The 26615-nt window shown below is 47.4% G+C and overlaps 1 protein-coding gene across 3 annotated transcripts in view; it reads right to left on the bottom strand.

Moving 5' to 3' along the window:
* The window catches only part of Nav1 (neuron navigator 1), a 253151-nt gene that overhangs the window by 175850 nt on the left and 50686 nt on the right, over positions 1–26615 (bottom strand). For all 3 annotated transcript variants that reach the window (XM_035445545.1, XM_035445544.1, XM_035445546.1), the window contains exon 2: positions 789–1528. In XM_035445545.1, the coding sequence (XP_035301436.1) occupies positions 789–1495 (707 nt within the window). In that variant the 5' untranslated portion in view covers positions 1496–1528. The remainder of the gene's footprint in view (positions 1–788; positions 1529–26615) is intronic.

The following is a 26615-nucleotide window of genomic DNA, read 5'->3' as shown; positions in this document are numbered from 1 at the left end:
TTGCATTCAGGCTTTTCTAACCTACATAATGATTAGTAATTAAAATTTAGTTTACTTGATGTGGTCATGTTAGTAAAGAGTTATTTTTTTACTTGAAAAGCCTAGCTGGCTAAATGTTATTCTACGCACTAAACTTGCTGTGTCTGAAAGCTAGAGAGGCTGGCATGACCACACGGCTGTGAATGCATTGCCAATGACAACAGCACCCACCTAGCCATTTAAGAAGTATTACTGACTGCCAATACACTATGCACATAAACAGGCATAAGGCTGTGTGACAAGTGGTGCAAACAAGCAATCGAGAGAAAGAGAGATGGACAGACAGACACAAAAATGCTATGAGAACAACACGGAGAAGCACAGAGGGTTTGCTCAAGCTACTGAAGACTCGGTGCTCAAGACAGCAGAGTTTGTCTAATGCACAGTCGTGGCAAATGGCCTACACAAAATTGGCAAGTCTAAAGCACCCTCGGACCCTCCTGCCTGTGTGCTAGGTGCTTTAAGCATCTTTAATACCCTAACATAGTTTCGTCAAGAGAGTGTCAAATGGCCACTTTAGGGACACCTTCATGAGTCTCTGTTGTCAAGAGTTGAGAAAAAACAGGGTTGAGAAAAAACAGAGAATTTAAGATTATATAGTCCCGTCTCACACTCCCAAGTTTCTAGCCATCTCCCATAGTGTCCACCAGCCATTTGTCACCAAAGTCTCTGTTCTCAGTGAGTTTGCCCTTTGGTCTCAACGCCATTGCCCCTCTTTCTCTATCTGCCCCGCCCACTCCCCAACTCACCTGTACTGAAAAGGGGCCACCGTGGCTGTGATTGGCTGGTTCTGCTGATGGGCAGAGGAAAAGCTAATGGCCCCTGGAGTAGGAGAGGGCCTCTTGCTCTGCATGGGGCTGTAGACTGGACACGAAGTCCCTGAAGCTGCTCCTTCATCAGGCTCCAGAGACCTAGGGGGTTTGTAATTTTTGTCTCTTTGATCTTTTTCCTGGCAGCTAGGAAGCATTCGACCTTCAGAAGGCCCTGGAATTTGAGTTTCTCCATGACAGCTTGTCTGGGGTGGGCTCCTTCCCCTGGTCTGGCGAACTGAGATTCCTTCCTGGTTCTTCTTCCTCTGGGTGCTTTGTGTCTCCCCAGCTCTTCTGGATCCTGTCTGACTGGAGAGGGATCTTTTGGGGGTTACCCTGGGGCTGCTCCAGGGGGAGCTAGGGAGGCTTTCTACATTCTCAGACAACTCCCTGGCTGGCCCTGAGGCCCTGGGGGTGCCTCTTCCTCTATAGGCCTTGGGGGAGGAGTTTCTGGAAGAAACTGCTGCCTTGCCCCTTCTCGGGGAGGCAGCTCGCTGAGGGCTCAGGGCCAAGTCAGCCTGACGAGGCCGAAGCTGAGGAGAAGCACCCGGGGTGTGAATCCTGGTCTGTGAGGAAGCTCGAGGCACGGGGATGGAGGAGGCATAGTGTGGGCGGCTGGCAGAATTCACGTTGGCCATCCCATTCATGGTCAGCGACAGAGGTAGAGCCACACTAGGATCCTGCAGAGTCGAAGAAAAGGAGACTGTTGGGTAAAGTTCTAAGTCCCTGTCCCTAGTGCATAACGATGGTGCTGGCATTGATAGACAGTCATGGGCTTCCTGCCTGACTCTGGGCAAGCATGTAAGTCTATGTGTGAAAAGGCCTTGAGAACATGCTCTACACATGAGCTTTGTTTAACTCTCCTTGACTCTGCTCCTCTCCAGTGGAGACAGACTCACTTCCCAGTTGCTACTGTATCAGACCTATCATGGTGCCCCAAGTCCTTTAGATACCTCCCGAGGGAAATACAATATTCTTCTACATGCCGTTTGCAGCCAATGACATGTAGACCACAGTTCTTCCAGCCCAGAAACTTGTAATTAGTCTCCATGAGGCCTAGGCTCCTCCCACTCTCTTTTCTCCTGATGACCTCTCTTCTGGTCCTCCTCGCTTTTCCCTGCACCACACCATGAGGGATTTGAGCACCTGCCCTAGAATCTTCTCCACTGATTCCCCCCTGCATCCTGCCTTTGCAAAACTGGTTTGTCACTTCCTCCCCCCTCCTCTAGCCTCAGAAACCGTATCACCTGAAGGTCAAAGCAGCTTCCCCAAATACCTTCAGTCAACAGTCATCCCTTCTCTGCCACCTTAATTCACTCATCCACTCATCCAGTGTTCACCTCCCTTCCAGATGATCCCAGTCCCTCCCTCTCTCTCTCTCTCTCTCTCTCTCTCTCTCTCTCTCTCTCTTAGTTCTGCCACGTTAATGAGTAAAGTAATTATTCTCAATTCAAAGAGAATTTGTAGCTGTTTGCAAAGGCACATGTAATCAAATTTGGATCAATTTAAGAGTCAAGTCTTTAAAAATCAAAATATAAGAATTTACAGAATACAGACATGGTTTTGTTTTGGGAAAAAAAAAACTTTTTAAGCACCATATCAAAGGCAGGAATAATAAAAGAGCTGGGAGGCGGTGGTGCACACCTTTAATCCTAGTACTTGGGAGACAGAGGCAGGTGGATCTCTGTGAGTTCCAGGCCAGCCTAGTCTACAAAGTGAGTTCTAGGATAGCCAGAAACCCTGCCTTGAAAAAACAAACAAAATAGACAGACAGTAAAACAAAAAAACAAGAAATGATAAAGGAAATATAAATAGATTTTGAGTACATAAAAGTTAAAGTCTTTATATAGCTTTTTTTAAAAAAGGAACCCTTTGCAGACATTGGAAAAAAACTAAAGAAATACCTGCTACAAGTATGAAAAGCAGAGTTGCCGACTCAGAAGACATGACCTCTATCATGACAATATTAGAAAGTAAATACTCCATGGAATAAAATACAAACAATAAACAATAACAACAAAAACTCAAATCATTATGCAGTCATCCAAAACAAAGACATAAGGTTCCATTTGCAACTTTCAAACCATGCCTGGCCTGGAACCCAGTAAGCAGAACAGACTGACCTCTATCTCACAGGGATCCCTGTATCCCAGACTCCCAAGTACTTGGGATTAAAGACATGAGCCACCATGCTGGGCTTCCATGCAAAAGTTTTAAAATGCAGATTAAATAGGCTCTCATTTGCTGGTATCGAGTTTACCATCTTATTGAAAATTATAATATGGACTGTTGGTAAGAACACCAGGTCTTTCATCCCACTGGGAACAATGGCACATCTAGAAAACCATCCTAGGAAAACAATTAAAGATATGGACAACGGTTTATATGCAACAAAAATACTCAAGTGACCTTTTGCAGGATAAATTGTGTTGTGACAATGGAGACAAGAGGCATTGGGGACAATGAACAGAATTCCCAAAGCTTGGCAAGTCCACCTGAGGCCACCAGGACAGTAGCTTTTGTGCCGAAAGAAGCCAGCAGCAGCAGAGTGGGGGGTGTTTATGCGGTTGGCAACCCTCCCTGACCTTTGAGCTGTGGGCTAGTCTGGAAGATGTCAAGGTAGATGCCCCAGGGTGGGGGTGGATCTGTAGAAGCAGCTTGAAGGCTGTGAGAGCCATACTCTCTCCCCTTTCCTCCAGTTCATACTTTAGTGGCCTGATGACATTACTGGATGACCTAGGGTACTCTACTCCTGTTCCGTTAGCTGTGGCTATCAAAGCATTCAGGGACCACAGTGAGCTCTCTTCTGCCCCTCCAGGGCCAATACATTCAGGACCACACCCGAGCTCAGCTGACTGCTACTTCCCCTGCTGTGCACTCCTAGCCCACCTACCTGGTCAGACTGAGGGAGTGAGTCACCCTTGGCGGCTCAGTCTCCTCTGTAGTATATCCTGCTCTGTCTTCAGTTCCAGAATGAAAGGATCAAGAAGTTTTCTCACAAAGATATCTAAGAGGAACTCAAGCAAGTAGTGCCTGCACCCACTACAACTTGGAAAAGTATGTAACCTCTCCGTGCCTGAAAATGAAGGCAGAACACTACTGACAAATACTGAGATACACAGATCATGGGTCCTTCAATAGGAAGCCAGCACCCTGCTTTGGAGCCTATGGCCTCAGTGGGATTGAGAGTGGATTTAGCCTGTTATCCTCCTGTCACAAAGACACCCACCTTTTAGTGGTCAACTGTGTGCATCAGTTTGGGTGCTGAGAACTAGCTCAGAGGTTTATGTGGGCTCAAGGGGTTGAGGGGTTGACTTTGGCCTAGAACACTGAGCTGTGCTGGGCTCTGAGTAGTTGAGCTGACCAAGCAGGCCCACTTGCAGCAAAAGCTGCACCCGTGTTCAAGATTTTGTCATTTCTATGTTCTAGCCCCCTTGCTAAAGTGCTGCATGGCCTATTTCTGCTCCTGTCCTTAATCCCAATCCAAATCCAATTTGGGGACCAAATCCAGTTAGGCCCCTCAGACCACCCCTTCTGGAAATTACATCTTTGGGAGAACCTAGAAATTGTATCTTGGTTCAGCCCGATTGATTGAGTGTCTCCGGGGTGTTGCTCCCTGACTCAAAAGACCCATAGGAGCCCACCTACCTGATCTGCCAGGGACTTCCAGCTCCTAGCTCTGCAGAGCCTAGTCTGGACTTCCTTGCCTCAGATGTCCCCACGCCCTCTGGCTAGGGTTGGCTAGATTTCCAGCTCTCACAGTCTGAAGGCCAAGGCTCTTCTGACTCCTTGCTAATGGAGTATACCCACAGCTGGATCATCATTTTTTAAAAAGCATGATGGGAGAGGAGTTTTAAAACAATGCGTTGGTAGGTTGCTGGGGCCCTGCCCTGCCCCTGCATTGCAATTGGGACCTTGCTTGCCCCTCCTCCTCAGAAGATAGCCCTCTAGGAGATTGGAAGCAGGATGCTGCTTCAGAGGTGGCAGCCATTGTCCCAGGTAGAGCCTGGGAGAACCATACCAGCCTTTGAATAAGGGAGGACCCCTCCCTAGAGAGCAAATTATTCTAGCTTGCCAAAGAGGGGTCACGGAGGGACATCTCTAGTTTGCCTCTAAATGAGCATCTCCAGGTACCCAGCATCTGTAAGGGAAACTCAAAGGATGCCCAGCACACACACCTGCCCTTACCAAGCTGTTCCCCATGCACCTGGGAACAGTCTCTTTTAGTGAAACATTATTTCTAATCCTTACAACAACCTTTTACCATCCCCCTTTCACTAGACAGAAAGATGATACTGCGGTTAAGTGCATTGTACCAAGACCCACTGGAGATGGGGTGAGATCTGTGGATCTGCAGGCTGCACTCAACATGTACCCAGCCTCATCCCCAACACCCCGTGTGTGCCATGATGCACTCTCTCCTTGCTGTGATGCCATCCTGAGTCTCTCAGAGACGGAGCTGGGGAGGCAGATCTAGTGCATAGGGTAGAAACCAGAGCAGAAGAAAACCGGTCACAGGCGGCACTGGGTGGGGGAGCTCTTCTTACCCCAACGTTCCTCATATCTTATACTTTCTTTGCCCCATCATTCTGTCTGCATTGGGTGGCTGGGGTGAGGATGGGGCAGGAACATGAAGAGGGGGAGAGATGATGGATGTAATCCAGCCTGGCCAGAGGTCTAATATGCCCAGTTGGTGGCTGGTGATAACATGGGCTAGGGTAGAAGCTTGTATGATGGCTGATCTTGGTTGTCAGCTTGACTACATCTGGAATCAACTTAAACCCAAGCAGCTAGGAATCACCATCAGGGATTTTACTGATTGGACCATTTAAGATGGGAAGACCCACCCTAAATCTGGACACATAAAAGGACATGGAAGAAGGAAGCTTTTGCTTTTGACCTGCTTGCCTTTAACTCTTGCTGGCAACTTCATCTATCCTGTTGCTGAGGCATTTCTTAGCTGCTATTAGAACTTACTTCTTTGGGATTCCAATATAGACTGAAATCCAGCAGCTCTCTAGGAATCCTCTAGGACTCCAACATCAGATTGGGTCTGTGGAGACATCCAGTCTCATGGACAGCCATTGTTAGACTATCTGGACCACAGCTTACTGTAAACCACTCTAATAAAGCGCGCACTCATGCGTGCACATGTGCGCACGTGTGTGTGTGTGTGTGTGTGTTGTGCGCGCGTTCGTGTACATATGTATATGTATATATGGGATTTATTTTTTATTTTATTTATTTATTTTTGTTTTTTTGAGACAGTGTTTCTTTGCATTGCTTTGGAGCCTGTCCTGGAACTTGCTCTTCAGACCAGGCTGGCCTTGAACTCACAGAGATCTGCCTGCCTCTGCCTCCCGAGTGAGTGCCAGTATTAAAGGCGTGCACCACCAACGCCTGGCTTATATGGGATTTATTGAATGAATGATATGAGTATATTAATGAATTAATTCGTTCTATCAGTTCAGTTCTGTTCTTTTTTTTATTAGTTCTCTTTAGAGTATGCTGACTAATACAGCTTAGGAGAAAGATTTGGGAAGAGTGGGAGTGGGGAAAGACACATGGGTGGGGGTCTCTGGGCTGAGACATGGACAATGGGGCCTCCTGAGGTCATAACTAGACCTCTGCTCGGGCATTTTGTCCTGGGCTACAGTCAGATGGCTGCTGGCTATGGCACCTACTGCATTCTTAGTGAACCAAATGATTTCGGGACTCCCTACTTGCTCTGGGTGCATTCTGCTCCTGCTCAGCCCTCACTCCTCATTGTTTTGAACCCTGAACAGGCAGAACAAGGTAATCCTGGGGGAGATGTTTGACTCCATTCAAGCCAAAGAGCTTGGCTACTAGTACCATCAGCCTTCAAGACACCTTCACAGTGCATCTGAGGAAGGCCAAGGGCAGAAGAAGGCTAGGGATGGAGTTGGAAGGGAAAGCAAGGGGGCGAGAGAGAGAGAGAGAGAGAGAGAGAGAGAGAGAGAGAGAGAGAGAGAGAGAGAGAGAACACCAAATCACTGAGCACTCTGACCTGGCACTTCATTTGACCTCAGTGAAGAAGAAGGTCCCAGAAGTCCCTTAGTCCCCCATTCTGAAATCCCTGTGCTTGGTAAGTTACATTAGGGAATTGGTACTCCCTGTTACAAATAGCATCCCACTTTCAGAAGGATTCTTGGCATCATCTCTGTTCAACAGCCACACACCCTAGCTGGGTACCTTCCATCTGCCACATGCTTTGCCAGGTGCTATGGAAATCAAGATGGCAGAGACCCAGGTTCTGATCTCAAGGACTGAGAAACACACCAAGCAGCCTGTACAGTGAGTACTAAAAGAGACAAAACGAAGCACCATGGAGACATCCTGGTTTGTTAAGGATGTGATATCTAGTGAGGCTTCAAGGAAGAGTTAGCAATAGGGCTGGCGGTTCACAGTCTTGGAAATGGTGACATGAAATAGGGTTCTCATACCCATGGGTCTATCCATCAGTTCCAACATTCAGACCCTGCTGAGTGCTACGATGATGAAGAGTAAACTTCCGGACCCAAAGCCTGGATCTGCCATTTGCTTATGGTGTGACCCCTGGAAAGTTGTAGAACTTGAGTTTTCCATTCTACAAAATGAGACCAAGACCAGCACCTACCTACTAGCACAGTTTCAATAAGTAAGTTAGTTAAATATAAAATGCCTCTAGCCTTCAACTAATAGATGTTAGGACCTCAACGACAACTTTCTCTCTTTGCCATTTTATTGCCATCATCAATATTTGTTTGTTTAGCTCTTTGAAACAGGGTTTCATATATCCCAGGCTGGCTTGTACTCACTGTGTAGCCAACGATGACCTTGAACTTCTGACCCTCCTGTTTCTACTTGTCCTGCACTGGCATTGCAGGCATCAGCTTCCATGTCTGGTTTATGCTAGAGATCCCAGGGAGGGAGGCTGAGCTGCCTGCATCTCCTGTTAGAAATCTGCAGCAGGACAAAACACTGCCCACCTGTTGTGGGATACTTGTACACTTTGTGAAGGTGTATTGCTGTGATTAGTTTAATAAAGAGCTGACTGGCCAATGGCTAAGCAGGAGGTATAGGCAGGACTTCCGGGAAGAAACAGGAAGCAGGAGGAGATAATCAAGGCACAGAGGAGATGCCAATGAGATATGGAGGGAGTTGGACATACAGAATGCAAGAAAGGTAAAAAGGTACATGGTAAAATGTAGATTAATAAAAGCAGGTTAAGTTATTAGCGCTAGTAGGACTAGCCTAAGCTAAGGCCAAGCTTTCATAATTAATAATAAGTCTCCATATCATTATTTGGAAGCTGGCTGGTGGGACAGAAAAAGACTCATTACACTCACACTGGATATGATTTCATCCAACTGTCCACCTAAGGAAGGGGGGAGGAGACTGAACAGCTGGAAAAATGTGTCATGTCATGGTAAATGGAAGGCCCACCACTTCTCACTATGTGGCTTTAGACAAGTCAAGTTTTCTAAGGCTGGAACTCACACCTGCATAACCTGGCCATGGGCTTTCAGAAAGATTAAATGAAGGAATAAAATAAGATACTCAGTGTGGTGACAGGCACAGAGCAGTGGCAGAAATTATGTTAGAGAGAACGTCTGTCCCTCCTCTGAGGAGGAAAGGAACCAAATTTCAGGTAACAAATGGGATTGCCTGATATTTTGCTGGTGAGTGAAGAGGCAGGTGGCTTTAGGTAGAGCTGGCCCAGGACTCCAGAAAGGTGTCTAGCACACTCATCAAAATATTGCAGCTTGATCAACCCACCCCTACCCCCTTTTTGTCCATATTCCAATTACCTGCTGTCACAACTCACCCTGGTGCCACAAACACATATTTAAAGATTTATTTAAATTTAAAATTGTGTGTGGGTGTGTGTGCATGTAAGTGCAGGTGCCTACAGAAGACCAAGAATCCACTAGAGCTGGAGTGACAAGCAGTTGTGAGCCGCCTGTCATGAGTCCTTTACAAGATCAGGAAGAGCTGTTAACCCGTGAGCCATCTCTCTAACTCCTTATATTTTATTTTTAAACTAAAGTCCTTTTAGTTGCCTTTCCAGGCTGCATTCCTGACACCATTCTAACCATTCTGCCTGCAATAACTTGCAACTGACCTATCAGTTGGTGTTATTGTCCCAACTTCAGAGGCACAGACTACAAAAGCCAGGGAAGTTAAGGGTCATGCACAGGATCACAAAGCTAGCCTAGCTCACACAGCCTAGGTGATACTGAGACAGTCCAGCTCCCAAGCCTATGTTTGCAGGTAGCCCACTGCAACTGCTCACCCAATAGCTGCAAACAGCCTCCTTTCCAACCTTACCCCATCTCTTCAGACTCTACTTACTCAGGTCCCAGGCCCTATCAGGACAAATGCCAGCTAACTGGCTTAATGCTCTGCAAATCCCAGAGCCAAGAAGTATTTTGGGTCTATAAATATTTTACTCTAGCTTAGAAGGTGGTGAGAGTCTAAGCGCTAGCTGCCTCCATTCTGCAGAGCCTGGGCCAGGTGTTTGGGGAGGAAGATGGTCCCTTATGAGCTTGGAGAACTGTCCAGATTGCTCGTTTTGGACCGGCTTTCTCCGCCCTATCTGCCCTTGAGCAGCAGCCCGCAGTCACTGCAGGGTGGGCGGGGTCTGGTCGTGGTGCTGATAGGACAGCTCCTCCGCAGCTGCCTGTTAAAGGGGCCGCCACAGCTCTTTGGAGAAGCAGTTATGATGCCCATTCCACAAGGTCAGACATCTTAACCACAATGAAGAGGATGGCAGTTCAATGCAGATCTGGAGCCAGGACCACCCAAATTTGCCACATCCTCATCTCCCTCCTTCCCACACACTGCCACGCAAACATGGGCACTGAAGCTTCCTGCCTGAGGTCATGGGTCCTAACGATGAGCACTAGCATTATAGCACTAGATATATAGACGGGGGTGGGGGGTTGGGGGGGTCCTGACAGGAAGGGTACCTTGCTCTTCCACTGTGTCTGCTGCTTGTTAGTGAGGCATGTCCTTGGCATAGCATTGACCCCCCTCTCTGCCCTTAGCATACGTGTCAGCCACTTCAGTCAAAGCACTGTAAGCATTGCACAGAATGTTTCGTTTCTAACCTAAACTTCATTTTTCACTCGAGTATCAGTATCACTTGAGTCAGCTGATTTATGTAGGACTAGAATGTGGAGCGGATACACACAGCCAGACAGCAAGCTGAATTTTCATGTTTAAAACCGTAGCATGGGGCTGGTGAGAAGACTCAGCGGTTAAAAGTGTACTGCTTAGGCAGGAGAGACGGGTCAGTGGTTAGGAGCATGTACATGTTCTTGAAGAGAGCCTGAGTTTGATTCCCACCACCCACATCAGGCAGCTCACATTAACCTATAACTGTTAATTCCAGGGGATCTAACATCCCTCTAACCTCCTCAGACACATACACATAACTAACAATAATTGAAAAGAAAACCAAACATGCTGTTCTTTTAGAGGACCCAACGTCTACACCGGGCAGTTCACAATTGCCTGGAACTCCAGCTCCAGAGGATTTGATGCCATCATCTGACTCAAGTGCACAGACCCACATGTGGACATACACATATACACATATTTAAGAATAAGAAAGTCAATATTCTCTGCAGTGGGTTGGAGAGATGGCTCAGAGGTGGAAAGCACCAGCTACTCTTCCAAAGGACTGGGTTTTTTCCCAGCACCCACTATTCCCAGCACTCAACATGGTGCTTCACAGATGCTTATAACTCCAGTTCCAGGGAATATGAAGCATTCCTTTGGCCTCTGAGGGCATCAGCTATGCATGTGGCACACAGGCATACATATAAGCAAAACACTCATGCACAGAAAAAAAAAACAATAAAAAAACATGGCATGTATCAAAAGAGGCCATGATATTGTGAGAATTCTCCTGAAGGTGAGGCCCTCACTATAGGAAGACAGACTAGAGACAACGCCCAGGACAGGAGGGTGAGTTGGATGACTTGCAAGAAGCCAGCTGCCACAGAGGGAAGTCTTGGCCTATGTGGGCTTCTTTGCAAGCCATCTTATTCCATCTGCCACTTCTTTGCCTTTGTAATCCTGACCAGTACTTCCCATAACCAAGTCCCAACTCAGGCTTTTCCTCTGGCTGGAACTCCAGTCTGCCTCCCTGGGGGCCGAATCTTCATAGAGAACAGACAGCCATGTCCTTCAGTGCCACAGCAAAGAGGTGACTTCTGCTGCTTCAGCCTTTGGACAAACACTGCACTGCACATATGCACATACTTTTTTGGTCTGAATGGTTTTGTTTTTCCCAAGGATAGCATTCAAAGGCCGGGCCCTTGGGAGGTGACTAAGTCCAGGCAGAGACCTTATAGATGGGATTAGTACCCTCTTCAAAGTGGCTTAACGGATGCTCTCCTTCTGTCATGTGAAGACCCAGAAGATTCCCTTACCAGACAGTGAATCTGCTAAAACCTTGAACTCGGATGCCTCATGCTCAGCGTATTTCTGATGTGTATACGTTCCATAGAGTAAGACACATATGCCCGTACCTAAATACACAGGGATATGCACCTTATCCCCCAGATATACACACTCATACTCCGACCAGATTCACACAGGCAAACTACACCCCCACATATGGGTACACACAGTAACATTCTCTCTCTCTCACACACACACACATAAACATACATGTTCACTCTCACAATTCTTAAACATATACATCATTTTTAATTTATTTTTAACTTGTTTACAAATGATCCAGTTTAACCTTGCTTTTTTTTTCTTTTTTTTTTTTTTTTTTTTTTTTTTTTGAGATGAGGTCTCTCACTAGGATCCAGTGCTTGACAATTCATCTAGGCTGACTAGTCAGCAAGCTCCAAGAATCCTGTCTCTACCTCTCCAGTAGTGGATTTATGGCATGGACACATGCCACCGTGTCCCCAGCTTTTTACATAAAATACTGGGAAGTGAACTCAGGTCATTTGTGTCTGTATGACAAACGCTTTACCACACCTCCCGCCCCCTGGCCACTGTGCCTTGCAGGCCCTCCACATCCCACAGCAAGCATGAGGCTTTCCCTGGAGAATGGGGTTATGGAACTGGTACAGTACATGTGTGGTACCCAGGACGGGATATACAGGCAAAGACAAGTCACCCTCTTCCTGCAAGGAAGGATCTTGTCCTACATCACAGTGTGAAGTGACAGCAGAGCCTGGAGTGACCTCTCAGACTCCTGTCCAAGATAGACCTCATTCTCTCTTGATCTGGAATTGTGAAGAGGACCTCAGGGCTGGAGACAGAGCCTCAAGAGATATTTGCTAGTGTTTATCTGGTCCAGCCTCTAACTTCAACAAGCATCTGAGAAGAGAGATGTTGGGGGCATCCCCCACCAGCTCAGCTGCCAAGTCCTTGGCAGAAAAGGGGATCACCCTAGGCAGTGTGGAGAGAAGAGAGGGGCGGACAGTTAGTGGGTATCACTGAGTGGGCAGAGGATTGGCAGAAAGCAGAGGAAATGGTTACAAGTTGGCAAGGGAGCAATGTGTACCCAGTACCCCAGCGCCCGCCTGGCTGGCTCCTGGCTCAGAGCAGGGATTAGGATTGTTAAGGCAATGGGATCCACCATTTCCTTCCCATGTCCTCTCTGAGCCCCAGGCTTCTGCCAACTCTTAGGAATTCCCTGATCCTGTAGACTGGCATGGCCTCCTTTCTGGCCAGATGGTGACATGCTTACAGAGGAAAGACAGGGTTCCGAGGTAACCTCAGGTACTCCCAACACGACTGAGTAAATCACCAGGCCTTTAGTCCAGCCCTGCTGATCCCCAACAGAGGCTTCTGAATGCAGCAAAGCCCAGATGTGGCATGCCCATCACCTACTTCTCCAAACAGCATTCCCTAACCCTTCCCTGGCCATGAGCTAGTCCATCTACAACCAGGCTGCCAAAGACAGGGCATCCTGAAATCTCAAACATCACACAGAAGAGACAGCCACTACCTTCCTCCCAGTTCTCAGAACCTGTCACCCCATTTCCCGAGGCTGGAAGTTCTTTTACGTGTCTAACCTCTACCCCTATAGTTAAAAAAAAAAAAAAAAAAGAGAGAGAGTGCACGTTCTAGTTCCTCATTCTGGGGGTTTGTTTCTCTCAGTTCCCTGGCCTCAGAAACAGAACTGGAGTTTGAACTTCAGGGAGGGGCTGCAGAACTCCCTGGCTACAGACTCCTGCTGTCAGCATTTCTGGCATATCTTGCTGATTTGCTCCATCCAATGGCTCCACTCAAAGCAGTATCTTTGGTTCCTTTTCAATTAGCCAAGAAGAATGATTTAGTGCTAATGAAAATCAATGGTTTAAAACTGTCCCACAAATCACAGGGGGCTGGAGGTCTGTTATAAATGCCTCTTGGGGAAGTTGGGCTGGGCCTGGGAAGCACGAAGCCGCCCACAGCTTCCTACAACTAAACAGTGGAGTAGAGAAGCCACCCCTCCCCTCTCCCCCTCTTCCCATGCACTTTCCTGAAATCTAGAATGTTCCTGCTTCACAGCCTCCAATGCCAAACACCCTACCACTGTGTTTCGCTCCTGTAATGAAGATTATAAAAATTTAGAGTTCGAAGTCACAGGACACAGATGTCTAGGTCCTGAGAACCAGTTGCTGGGGGTCTGGTTTTTTAAGTGACAGTTTAGGTACCAGGCGGGCGGAGGGCGGACTGACCCAGGCTGGGCTGCTGGGCGGGGAGAGGAGCAGCTGTTCGAGGAACCTTGGGGGTGGGGAGCTTCATCAAGACAGAGCAGAGACCTAGGCAGCCAGCCAGATGACAGGTCTCTTTAGGACTTGTCGGTTCCCGTCTTCCTCACGTTCACTATATTATGATTTTTCTCCCCAAACGCAGGGCTTCTAGCATTTCTCCACAGATGATCTTTCCAGCTGGGCAGATGGAGGTGTATCATTTAGCAAAGGTAAGGGCATGGGGCTGGGGCAGGGAAAGGCAGGGGAGAGCTCTCTGGGATTCTGGAATACCTTAAAGGCTTCCAGCTTAAACATTCCTGTGTGGGGGCTGATTTTTTTTTTTGCCTGGAATACTCTGGACCTCAGCACCCTAGAAGTGTGAGCACGAGGTCTCAGAACAGTATGCTCTCCACTTGGGAGGGCTGCTAGAGGGTTTGAGCAGAGTGTCTCCAAGACTGCAATATACTGGCATTTCCATGCTTGGACCAGAAACCACAGGTAGGGCAGAAGACTACCACCCATCTACCCTCACCCTACACTGAATGACAGTATTAGTTTTTCATGTCTTTTTTTTTTTTTTTTGAGTGGGGCATGGAGAATCTGACTCTATCTATAAGGTGCGTGGCTTTTGGAAAGTTGCTTAGCCTCTCTTAAACTTTGGTTGCTTCTAGAAATATCACTGAACTGTAAAGCTGAAACAAAGAATAGAAACACATGGGAAGTACTTTAAAATTATTATTAGAGCTGGAGAGATGGCTCATTGGTTAAGAGCAAGCTGCTCTTCCACAGGATCTGAATTCTACTCCCAAGCTCCCAGGTTAGCCCCTCACAATGTCTGCTCCAGGGGATCCAATGCCCTCTTCTGGCCTTTGCAGGCATTAGTACACATCTGACACATACACATAAATAAAAACAAAATAAATATTTTTAAAGCCCCAAAAGGTAGTTATTACTCTTAAAAAATCACAACATATGGTAGAAAAATCAAAAAACACACATACATCTAAAACTGTGGCTGTACTGTAGTTACAGGTGTACATCTCTTTACTATAAACTGTGGCTGTACTGTAGTTACAAGTGTACATCTCCTTACTGTGTACTAAGCACCTTTACCTTTTACTTTAAGTCTCCAAAAGTCATTTAAAATACATTTATCAGATCATGAATTGTTATGAAATGTATTGCCTGAACCCCGGTTGACCCCTCCACCATTGCTGCCCACGTGTTGTGTTCCCAGTTTTCCACTACTGTGCTTTTTTCTGTTTTCTTCCACACCATCTCCTCCACCCCTCGATTTTTGAGACAGGATTTCTTTGTGTAGCTCTGGCTGTCCCAGAACTCACTTTGCAGACCAGGCTGGTCTCAAACTTAGAGATCTGCCTGCCTCTGCCACCAGATCTCTGGGATCAAAGGCGTGCACCACCACCACCCCCTGGCCGTTTTCCACTATTGTGTACAAGAGTGTGATAAATCCCAACATGTTTTGCTTGTGCTTGAGATCATTTCCTCGGCTTCATTCTTAGAAGGAGAAGCACTGGGTCCAAGAGGAGAGAGTCCTGAAAAGCCTTCAGTTACAAATTGCAGATTGCTGTTCCCAAAAGATCAGCCAACTTCTTCCACAACAGTGTCTGGAGTGTCTGACTCACTCAGCAGTGAGCATCTTGCATCTAGGCTGCCTTGTTCAGCAGTGGGGCCCTCTCCCGCTGGGAGCCTGGCCACACGTACAAGAGCATGAACAGGCCAAGTAGGTAGGAGAACACAGCTAGAGAAGATGTCTGGGTGCCCTTCCACCCCCACTAGGCAGAAGACCTTCGTCTATTCTCCTTCCCACTAAACTAAGACCTTGGATTGCCTGAGAATGGTGGCCCATTCTAGCACTTGGGAGGCAGAAGCAAACAGAGCTCTTTGAGTTCAATGCCAGCCTGATCTACAAAGTGAGTGTACCAAGGTAGCCAGGGCCACTCGGTGAGATCCTGTCTCAAAATCATTCAGTCAAGCAAACACAATCTGGAATGCTCTGACTTGGAACTGAGCACTTTCTTTCTTTCTTTCTTTCTTTCTTTCTTTCTTTCTTTCTTTCTTTCTTTTTCCTTTTTTTTTTTTTTTTGGAGTCAGGGTTTCTCTGTGTAGCTTTGGAGACTATCCTGGCACTCGCTCTGGAGACCAGGCTGGCCTCGAACTCACAGAGATCCGCCTGCCTCTGCCTCCAAGTGCTGGGATTAAAGGCATGTGCCACCAACTCCCAGCCTGCATTTTCTAAGCCTAAAGAGCATTAAATAATAGGACTGTGTCTTTCTCACTGTCTGCTTGGAGTTTAAAGAGACAGAGATGTTCCTGTACCTGGAAGGCCCAGGGCCAGGGGTGTGGTAACCTGTGGCCTTGGGAAAGATTTGCAGTTCATATGGGGCAGGACCACAGAGGAAAATGCCAGTGAAATGGGGTTGTTAGTTGTAATCACAAAGTCCCTGTGTGTGCTGGGTCCTGGGATGAACAGTTGTCCACACACTTTGTCTTTAATAGTAAGTACAGCTAGAGCAGCCTGTTCTGCCCATGAGAGAGGAGGTTTTATAATACGAGGTTACTTGACTTCCTGAGAGTCCTGGGTAGTCACTGTTCGCACAGTAGTGGGGTGGACAGGTGGTCTGACTAGCTCAGGCTCCCCAGATTCCCTATCTGTGCTTTTCCTTCTTAAGACAGCATCAACTTCCCCTTCCCAGCTGGGCACCTGAAGGACCTCTGTCAGGACATCCTTCAGAGTCTGTGGACAGGATAGCTAAAGTCCCCAGCATAAGCGCTGGGAATTCATGCTATCTCTATCTCTTTCCCACCACTTCTTCCTCGTTTTTCCAGCAGGATCCCCCCAGATCTCTGAAGGCTGAGGGGAGGCCACCCACTGTCTAAGAGCAGACCATGAATTGTACAAGGCGCCTACATGTCCCAAATCCCTGGGTGGGAGCCTGTGTGGCCAGAATCTTATGCTATCCCCTATCCTTCACTTCTTAATGCTGCACACTGGGCAAACCCATGCTCAGATGCAGCCCTCTCTGTGCCCTGTAGAGAAACTCTTCATTGGCTGCCTCACCAGGCTTACTGAGAAGCCCTGCCTTGTCTAGGTTGTCAGAACTATCTCACAGAGAGGTGGTCACATGGTCCTGTTCCATCTGCCCATGCAAAAAGTGCTCATGGCTCTTAATGCTGCACTTCACATGGACATCCCTAAGTCTGTCTACCCTAACTCACACTATGTCATTTGACAAGCCATCAGAAGGTTTAGGTTTAAGCAAACTGTAACATCCTCTGGGAACCCTGAGAGCAAGCATTTTACTGCTGGCAAAACAGAACTAATGTCCTGAAATCAGGGTCCTCTTGCAACCGACCTGGCTCTCCCCTCCCTTCGTTTTTGGCAATATTTGTTGCCATGGAGATTCTAACACAATGGGGCAGGTAGAAAGCCTGTTGCTTGGCAACGAGATGCTAAAGGTACAGGATTGGCTGCCAAGGCCTAAAGGAGCAGAAAAGATGATGAGGGAAGGTGGGAAAATAGAGAAACACCCTGGGGGAACACAAAGGCATAGGAGAGAATCAGATGACAAGGCCAAAATGAAGAGAACATAAATACAGAAGCAAGAAGAGAGAGCCTGTGACCTCCCTAGGGCTGGGTCACATTTGTGTATTTGCTAAAACGCCCTCATGGAAACAACGGCAAAACAAACAAGCATTAGTGTATTTTCATAGCTGTGTTTATGTTGTAGCAGAATGATAGAAGAAAAGAAAAAAACACAAAAATTTAAAATCCTTAAATATAAGGGCTGAGAAATCCTCTGAGAGGACAATATACTGTAGTGGAAAGGGCTGAAAAATGGGGTTGGAATCTATACTGCACCTTTTCCATAATGTGTGACCCAATCAAGAGGGATAATTCTTTGATACTCACTTTTCTCATGCATAAAATGGGACTAGCAGCTGAGTGTGGGGACAGGCACCTGTAATCTCAGCACTCCGGTGATTGAGGCAGGGCAGTCATAAGTTCAAGGTCACCTTGGGAAAGACTATGTGGGCCCATGATCTGTAAGCACACTCCTATTTGTCCCTCTGTCTGTCTGGCCTTCTGAGTAAACTTACAGCCCCAGATGGGGACTTTTTCAACCTTCCTGAATTCTCTGTGACCATGGAGAAAACCATGAGAGGTGGAAGCCAGGCACGTGGTTGGCAAAGACAGAGCCTCCATTGTAGTTTTCAAGCAAACCAATTTTGTCAAACCAACGAAGATTGTCACCAGAAGCAAAATAAGGCAGTGAGAGAAGGCAGCTGTGGTGACTTCTGAATACACCATGCCATGTTGGAACTACATGAGGTCAGCCATGAGAGAAGGGCCACAAGTCTCAGACGAAGCTGTTTAAGAGGGGTGGACTTGTCCTGAGTTATTTTGGATGGGGCCAACTGTGGCCAACTACTGGGTACCCTCTCAGGAAACTGTAGTACCTGGGGGCCCATAGAGTTCAGGAAATCCTTTCTGACAGTAATAACTTTCAGCTAAGTGCTCTGGTTCTGCTCCTGAGAGAGACTTGGTGGGCTGAGGTATCTCTCTAGCTCGAGGTTCATGCAAGGACTATGGTGGCAGGCAGGCGAGCAATGACTCACACAGACAGATGCTGTTTAATTCAGCTGTCTCACTGTCTCCACGGCTTCCTGAGCTCTCTCCCCCGATACTTGAAACACCTCTCTGGTTTCAAAGCCAGCTTTCCCAATAATGCCGACAAGACACCAGAGGGGTGCTGCCGCCATTTCTGATTGGCCAGAGCCCAGCATGCCAGGAGTGGGATGGCTGAGAGTGGAGACTGGTGGGACCAGGAAAGCGAAGATGAATGTGAGCAAAGGCTGGCAGGCTGTGGGTTCCAAGCCTGGCCCACCACAGCACCCCCAGTTTTCAGTAGTGCTCTGGTGGCTCACTGGGTCTGGTTCCATAGCAAGGCTAAAGACTAGGACCAATTTCATGATAAACAAGACAGAATGTAACTTAGAGAAAGCTCTTGTCAGTCTTAGGAAGACGGGGTTACTCTAGGCAGACTGGTACCTAGTTCTTTCTCTCCTGTCCTAGGAAGAGACATGGAGAAAGCTCTTGGAATTGCAGCAACAAGAGAGACTTAGGGCAACTGTACAAGGCAGCCTTGATGGTGGATGTGCGGTGTGTATGGCTCGGAACCACCTGGCTTGGTACTCATATTGAACACATGGATGGTGGGTTTTTCCACAGTCATTCACTCAGGTGGATAAGTGAAGGAATGGGTGAGGAAAGCATTCACGAGCAACCTATCTTGAGGGCACCAGAGAGGAGGGTGTGGGTAACTTGGGCTGGGCAGGGCTAGGAGGTTTTCCAAGGGTTCACTGAGTGTGGGAATGCCTGCTGAGGACTCATCTGTTTTAGCTACCCTCATATTTAAGCTTTTTATTTTATTTATTTTAGTGTGCATATATGTGTGTATGTATATCTGTGTGTGTGCATGTGTGTATTGTATATATGTGTGTATAGGAATGTGTGTGTGTGTGTGTGTGTGTGTGTGTGTGTGTGTGTGTGTGTGTGTACTCATACATGAATGTCCATGCCATGGTGCATATATGGAGACCAGAACACCACTTTCAGAAGTCAGTTCTCTTTCCACGTGGGTTCTAAGGGTTGACTCAGGCCATTGGGCTTGCATGGCATGTTCTTTTTACGGGCTAGGCCACCTCGCCAGCCCCATTCTTCAGGTTCACTTGTCCTAAATATTGGCTCCTCAGCTAACCCGTTCTGACTATCATAACAAAATTCTGAAGACTGGGTAGTTTGTGAATGACATGTACAGATCTTTCATATTCTGAAGACTGGAAGCTCAAGGTCCAGGCATGAGAAAACTCATTGTCTGGTAAGGGACCACTTCCTAGTTCAGAGGACCTCCTTGGTATGTCCTCACATATGGGAAATTTGAGGGTCTCTCTAAGGCCTCTTTTGTAAAAAGAGGGCTCTGCCCTCATGACCGAACCACTCTTCCTGAGGCCTCATCGCTTAGTGTCATCATGCTGGGGTAAGGTCTCAACATTCGAAGGCCGGGACACACATCAGATTCTCCACGTTAGAGTGTATTGAAACACTATGTTCTCTCCCCGCCGCCCCCCCTGGGATGGCGTGGGTGACCACTACTGCTTTAATCTGTCATCTCTGACCAGAGGCTAAGAGCTTGGGAGGGAAGTGAGAAAAGCTGGTTTTCGGACCAGCTTTTTTGCAGAGTCCCAGGAGCCAGACATCAGGTCAGGTCGGAAATCTGCCAAGTGCTGGAGGGTGGCTGCCTGGGTGAACTTGGTCTTAAGCACTGCAGCTGAGGGAGGTCCTCGCTTTACTCCTAGATGAGGGGTCCTCTACCTAAGCATGTGTGACTCTTGAGTTATTTGACTTCTCTTTGCCATTTCCTCCCCTCCTTCCACCTTTTCTTTGTAAATTTTGTTGTTGTTTTTGCTTTTTTGTTTTGCTTTGGTTTGATTTTCTAAGACAGAGTTTCTCTGTGTAGCTCTGGCTGTCCTGGAACTTGCTCTGTAGACCAGGTTGACCTCGAACTCACTAATGCACTCTGGCCAAGTCTTCCCACATATTCCTTTTCTTCTCCTTTCCTCCTGCTTCCTGGTCCCCTTGCTTCTCCCAGACAGTCTTTGTTTCCATTTCCATGTCACATAGGTATCCATGATCCTGTAGATCTATATACAGTCTTAGACCCACAAATGTGATATTGGTCTTTTTGAATCTGTTTTGATTTGCTTAATGTGACAATCTCCAATTGCCACCATTTTTCTGAAAAATGATACAATTTGTGATTTGGGGCTGAATAAAAATTCCATTGTGAATATAAACCACCTTTTGTCTTGTTTTTAATGATTTACTTATTTTTACTTCATGTGCATTGGCATTTTGTCTGCATGAGGGCCTCAGGTCCCCTGGAGCTGGAGTTACAGACAGTAGTGAGCTGCCCTGTGGGTGCTGGGAATTGAACCTGAGTCCTTTGGAAGAGCAGTCAGTGCTCTTAACCACTGAGCCATCTCTCCAACTCCCTCCCCTATACCCTTTTCTAATCCATTCCTCTGTTGAGGGACAACACCTGGATGGGTTCCATAACTTAGCTACTGTGGATAATACTACAGTAAACATTGATGTGCAGAATCTCTGGAGTGGTATAGCTGGACCGTGTGGCACAATTTTTGGTTGTTGCTGCTTTGCTTTGAGGAACAACAATACTGATTTCTGTTCTGATTGCTCTGGCTTAATAGTCTGCTCAGCAGTGTACAAGTGTTCCCTTTTCTCTGACTCCTCTCCAGCACTTGCTCTTATTTATTTTCATAATGAAAAGTTACAGCACTCTCATCTATCCTCCACCCACTTTCCCTTAAAGTTCAAGCCTCACGTAAACATGGTGCCTTCTCAAAACCAAGCGACTAACATTGGCATACTACTATTAACTACGCTGGAGCTTTCTTTGGAGTTCACCAGTTTTTCCTTCAATGCCCTTACCTTCTTCCAGGAACCCCCACTGTATTTGGCTTGCTTTTACCTTCTAAAATTCACAAATCCTCTTGAAAACTGGATCCTGAACCAGTGAGATGGCTCAGTGGGTTGTTGTGGAATATGTTTACACTGTATGAAGATATGTTGCTGCGATTGGTGTAATAAAGAGCTGAACAGTCAGTAGCTAGGCAGGAGAGAATAGGCATGACTCCCCGTCAGAGAGGATTCTGGGAAGAAGAAAGGCAGAGTTGCCAGCCAGAGGAAGCAGGATGGGCCGTATAGAGATGAGGAAATGAGCCTCACGAAAGAATGTAGATTTAAAGAATATGGGTTAATTTAAATTATAAGAACTACTTAGGAACAAGCCTAAGCTAAGGCCAAGCTTTTATAATTAATAATAAGTTTCTCTGTTGTTATTTGGGAGCTGGAAACCCAAAGGAAAACTCAACTACAGTGGGTAAAGGCACTTGTCAACACTTTGAATTGGATTCCCAGAATTCACGTAGTGGAAGGAAAGAACAGACTCCTGCAAGCTGTCATTAGACCTCCACAAGCATAGCATGGTGCATATGCACCCACATGCAAATCAAATTTTAATTAAAAAAATAAAATAAAACCGAGCCTGCCTCACTATGCTTCAGGGTAAAGGCAGAAAACATTTGTTTTATTGTCCACTCTAGGCTTGGAACTGAAGCCAGGAAGATGCAGAAAATATGTCTCAGAGAACCTCAGGCATTATGCTGGCCTGCCCCTGTCACCTGGCAGAATGCACTCAGGCAGTGCTCTGGTCAGCCCAGGGTTCCATGAGTACTAGTCTGCACACAGGGGCAAAGGACCCCTTTAAAAGACAGACCCCGGCCGAGTATGCCCTCTTGCTCTCTCTCTCTCTTCTCCCCCTGCATCTCTCTTCGCACCCTCACCCCTCCCTTTTAATAAACTCCGTGGATAATGTATCTCTTGGTTCGTGTTCCATCGTGCCCCGGTAACTTAAGCAAAATGTCGTTTTTATCTCAAAACTTTCTTATTTGTCCCAACAGACAGAAACCTGTTTATGACAGCTGCCATCTTGACTGAGAGCGACTGTGTGATCTAGCCATAGGTCCATCCTCCCTATGGGTTACTCCCTTCCCTCACCCTAGGCTGAGGGACAGTCTAGCTAGCTTCTGCCAACAAACCCTGCTGCCAGACATAGTTCTCTTACTTTTTGCCTTTTACTTTTTGTCTCTAATTTCTCCTTTCCCTGGCTTGTTTATGGAATGGTGTGCCTCTCCAGGGCCTGGTAGGGCACACCTTTCATGCAAAAACCCTGCCTGTTCCATCCGTGGTGGATCTGCTTCCCTGTCACTGGCAGTTTTAAATCTACTATCTCTTTAAATGTCCTGTCTGCTACAACGTGCAAATCAGAGATTACACTCTGCTTCTCCCATTCTTAATTTTACCCAGTCCTGTTTAATATATCTATGCTTATGTGTACATGTAGCTACTGTTTGAAAAATGTAAGCTAACTCTTTATATGTAACTTACAGTCAACTGTGCTAAGTCTAAAATATTTCAAGGTTATAAGATCTATTTCAAATTAACAAAATATTTACACTACCCAGTCCTTCCTATAAGCTGTTTACAAAGGTTAAGCTTCTATTACAAAAGGGAGGGAGAGAGGGGGGGGCAAGAGAGCAAGAGGGCATAAGTGGGCGGGGTCTGTCTTTTAAAAGGGTCCTTTGCACCTGTGTACAGACTAGTACTCATGGAACCCTGGGCTGACCAGAGCACAGCCTGAGTGCATTCTGCCAGATGACAGGGGCAGGCCAGCATAATGCCTGAATCCTTACAAGGCCGGCAAGGAGACTCACAGGCTGTCTCCACCTGGAGACTATCTCTATGGGAACCTTCCTCTGACCCAGCCTGGGTGCCTGTCTGTTCAAGGGTCGTTCCAAGTACAAAGGCTTTGAGCCCTAATGAATGATAGAAACACGGACGAGCCACTGCTTCAGACCCTTCCCCTAAGGGCAGATCATCTAGCCTGAGCTGCTCCTTTGCATCCAGGCCCAGAACTTGGCCTGTAACTTTAAAACTGGGTCCCTATTTTGAGCACACAGCAAGCACCTCATAATACACAGCTGGAAGGAGAAGTTGAGACACTGCATCTCAGCAGAATTGTTTCCAAATAAAGTGCTGTTTCTTTCCTCCTCAGTCTGTCCCTAGTGATGCATCCAGTGCTTAACCACTGAGTATCTTTCCTTGCTTATGACACACTCCCCCCCCCGCCCCCCGCCAGGCGTGGCCTCTTTTATAGCAAGGATGAGAATGGTACTAACAGAAGTCTGAGTGTGCTCAAGAAGCCTGCCCGCAGCTCCCCTCATAAAAAAAAAAAAAAAAAAAAAAAAGATGGACTCCTGGCAAAGGCTTATCTTTCTAGAGAGGTGAGATTCAAGGAAGGAAGCTTCTAGGCCACCAGCATGGGTGGGGGTGGGGTGAGGGAGTCTTGTGTCTGAGAGTGGGCTGCCAGCCTTCATGGCACAGGGGCTTCTCAAGACTCCACGCCCGTGTACCGGGCAGGGGTCAGGACCTCATGAAACTCTTAACACATTCGTTTTGTATTCTGTAGTTTATGAGGGTCACAGAGAACAGAATTGTACCCGGAGGAGGGGGATGGTGGGAGGGCTGGCCCGTGAGAGGTTAATGGACTGGGGTGGCATATCCCAGACTGAGAATCAAGGGGAAGCTGGCTAATGGGCTCTGCAGATATAAAACCTTTGTTTTCCATTTTTCACTAAGATAGGGTCTTGAAGTCCCCTTCCAACCATAAAGATTGGGACTAGACACGGGAATGACAAGAGAGGGAGCTGGGAGACCCTGAATCACGTGACCTGTCTTCCCAGGGAGCCCTCTGATATGATTTCTGTTTCCTAGGGATCCCATCCTGACCAGCTGAGCCTAGGAGGCTGGGGAGTCAGTGGCCCCCCATCACAGAGATATTTAGCCTCCTCCTTACATGTTAAGTGACACCAATCCAATCCTGGCCCTGGGAAAAGCTCCAGGAATGTTTCTGTTGTCTTCTGTTTCTTGAATCAAGCTCTCAATATGTAGTCCAGTCTGGCCTGGGGTTACAAGCATGTACCACCACACAGGGCTGGAAATGGTTTCTGAGTGGAGGGCAGATCCCTCCGTATCCTAATGCTTTCCTGATGATAGCCACCCGGCAGGGGAAAGGATGTCATGACCTTGGTAGGACTCATCCAACTCCAGGACCAGCCACAGAGGGAAGAACAGCCTCCTCTCCCCATGCCTGAACTGAAGACTCTTGACTGCTGGCAGCTAGGATCCTACCAGGCTACTGAGCTATAGTCTTGCCGAGCAAACAGTGGCAGCCCAGTATCTGCCTCGCCCAGTTTCCATGAGAAGGTATTTGATATCGTTAAACTTGAAGATAGAAGAATATGAGAGCTGGTCCAAGGTCACAGGGCTGCCTGGAACTCAGTTTCTGAATTCTAAACCAAACATCTACAGGCAATCTTGAGGTCTTGACAGGTTTTCTCAATTCTCTTCCTGGTTTCATTACATTCACTCAAGTCTGTCTTGCCCCTCCCCACACTAGCTGGTCCACTCATGATTTCTGCACTGAGTCCAGATTATCAAATGAGATCATGACTCACCAGTATAATCGAGCTTCTTGGGGCCCCTTAGATCCCACGCCCTTCCTTCTCCCTGTCTTCAAGCTTTACTGACTCTGATCACTTGCCCACACCATATAACGTTTCAGGTCCGTCTTTAGCTAGTTTTTGTGTTTGTTTGTTGTTTTGTTTATTGGAGACAGGCTTTCTCTGTGTACCTTTGGAGACCATCCTGGAACTTGCTCTGTAGACCAGGCTGGCCTCAAACTCGAAGAGATCCTCCTGCCTCAACCTCCTGAGTGCTGGGACTAAAGGCATGCACCAGCACCCGACTTTTAGATAGTTTTACCCTCCAGGTTCCATGAGGGTGTCCTATCTGGGAAGGCCTCCCTGACCTTCTGTGAGGAGCTGAGAGGCCCTGAGCTCCTCCGTGCCATGCACGCAGCAATGTTCCTCACACTGGATAGATCCTGGACTACTCTCCAATGCTGCCTATCTTCTTAAGGAACAGTTACTGCCTGGTACTGTGCCTGGCTCACACTGGACAGTCAATATGTGTTGGATAGCTTCTTGATGCTAGGACCCTGCAGCTGGGCTCTCCTCCTCTGTCCCTTGCAGAGGCAGGGGAGTCGACTTCCCCTAATGAAGGTAGGATGAAGGCAGGCAGGAGATGGCTCAGCTTAGAGGAGGATTGGGTTCACGTCATCTCACTGAGCCACTATGTCACCAGTCTAAATGGAGAACATGAGGAACAGCTGTTAAGGAAGTAGACCTGGATATCTTCCCTGCTAAACAGGAAGTAGGGTGGAGTGCAAGGGCGGGGCTTCCTGAGGAGTAGGAGGGAGGAAATCTGGACCATCATATGTTTGCGGTGTTTTCAGGTTATCCTGGCTTGGCACTCCGCCCAGCAGGTCAGGGGCTGCAGCCTGCAGGGAGGTGTCTATAGATCCCATCTTCAGGCACTAGCCAGAAGCCCTCCGGGGGTATGTTAAGAGTTATATGATCACCTGTGGTTTGTACAGTGAGTCCTGCCCAGAAAGCCTCAATGCCAGTCAGCACAGAGTCCCCAGAAAGATGGTAAGGTTGAAAGTGGGAGATGTGTGGAAGAAGGAGGGGTGTGTGTTTGTGTGTGTGTGTGTGTGTGTGTGTGTGAGAGAGAGAGAGAGAGAGAGAGAGAGAGAGAGAGAGAGAGAGAGAGAGAATCCCAAGATCCTTTGAGAGGGTGGGGGCTGGGAAGCAAGGTGAGGCTGCAGAAAACCCAAAATGCTTCTAACCTGCCCATGCTGGCTCCCCTCCTAGTTCTTGGCCTCTTCCCTAAGCCCCAAGGTTAAACCAGTGTCCCTACTATGTGTCCCCTGTTAAAGCCCATCCTACCTGTTCCATCTCCTCTCACTAGGCTGGAAATACAGTAGATGTTCAATGAACATGGTAAATAGACACAACTACATGAAGTAATTTGAGAATGACAAGAAAGGGGAAACCTGCCAGAGAATGACAGTGTCAGTCCTTGACAGACTAACCTATGAATGGCCTCTGTCTCTTCCACATGGCTTCAGGCAGTAATGGAATGCAGTTGCTCATGCTCCCTCAGTGTGTCCAAAGCCCTGGCTAATGTAGGCTAACTTCAGTATCAGTGTTGGGTTACCCCAGAGCAGGGAATAATACCAGCCATCAGGAAGCTTCGAGGTTGATGGACGATACAGACATGAAGGTGCTCTGAGGCCGTCTATCCCCACAGGGAGATGAGACCCACCAAGGGGACACAGACTTGAGAGAAGTGTGATGCCAAAAGCTAAATGGATGGGATATTCACCATGTACCAGCTGCTGCTCCTAGCCTCTCATATGTGTCCGCTGATTTCATTTTCAGAAAACCTCATGATGTAGTAAATGCTATTGTTTCCATTTGACAA

Source organism: Cricetulus griseus, chromosome 5 (genome assembly GCF_003668045.3).
Source record: "Cricetulus griseus strain 17A/GY chromosome 5, alternate assembly CriGri-PICRH-1.0, whole genome shotgun sequence".
Lineage (NCBI taxonomy): Eukaryota > Metazoa > Chordata > Mammalia > Rodentia > Cricetidae > Cricetulus > Cricetulus griseus.
Note: the sequence above shows the minus strand (reverse complement) of the source record. Positions and strands in the feature narration are given on the sequence as shown.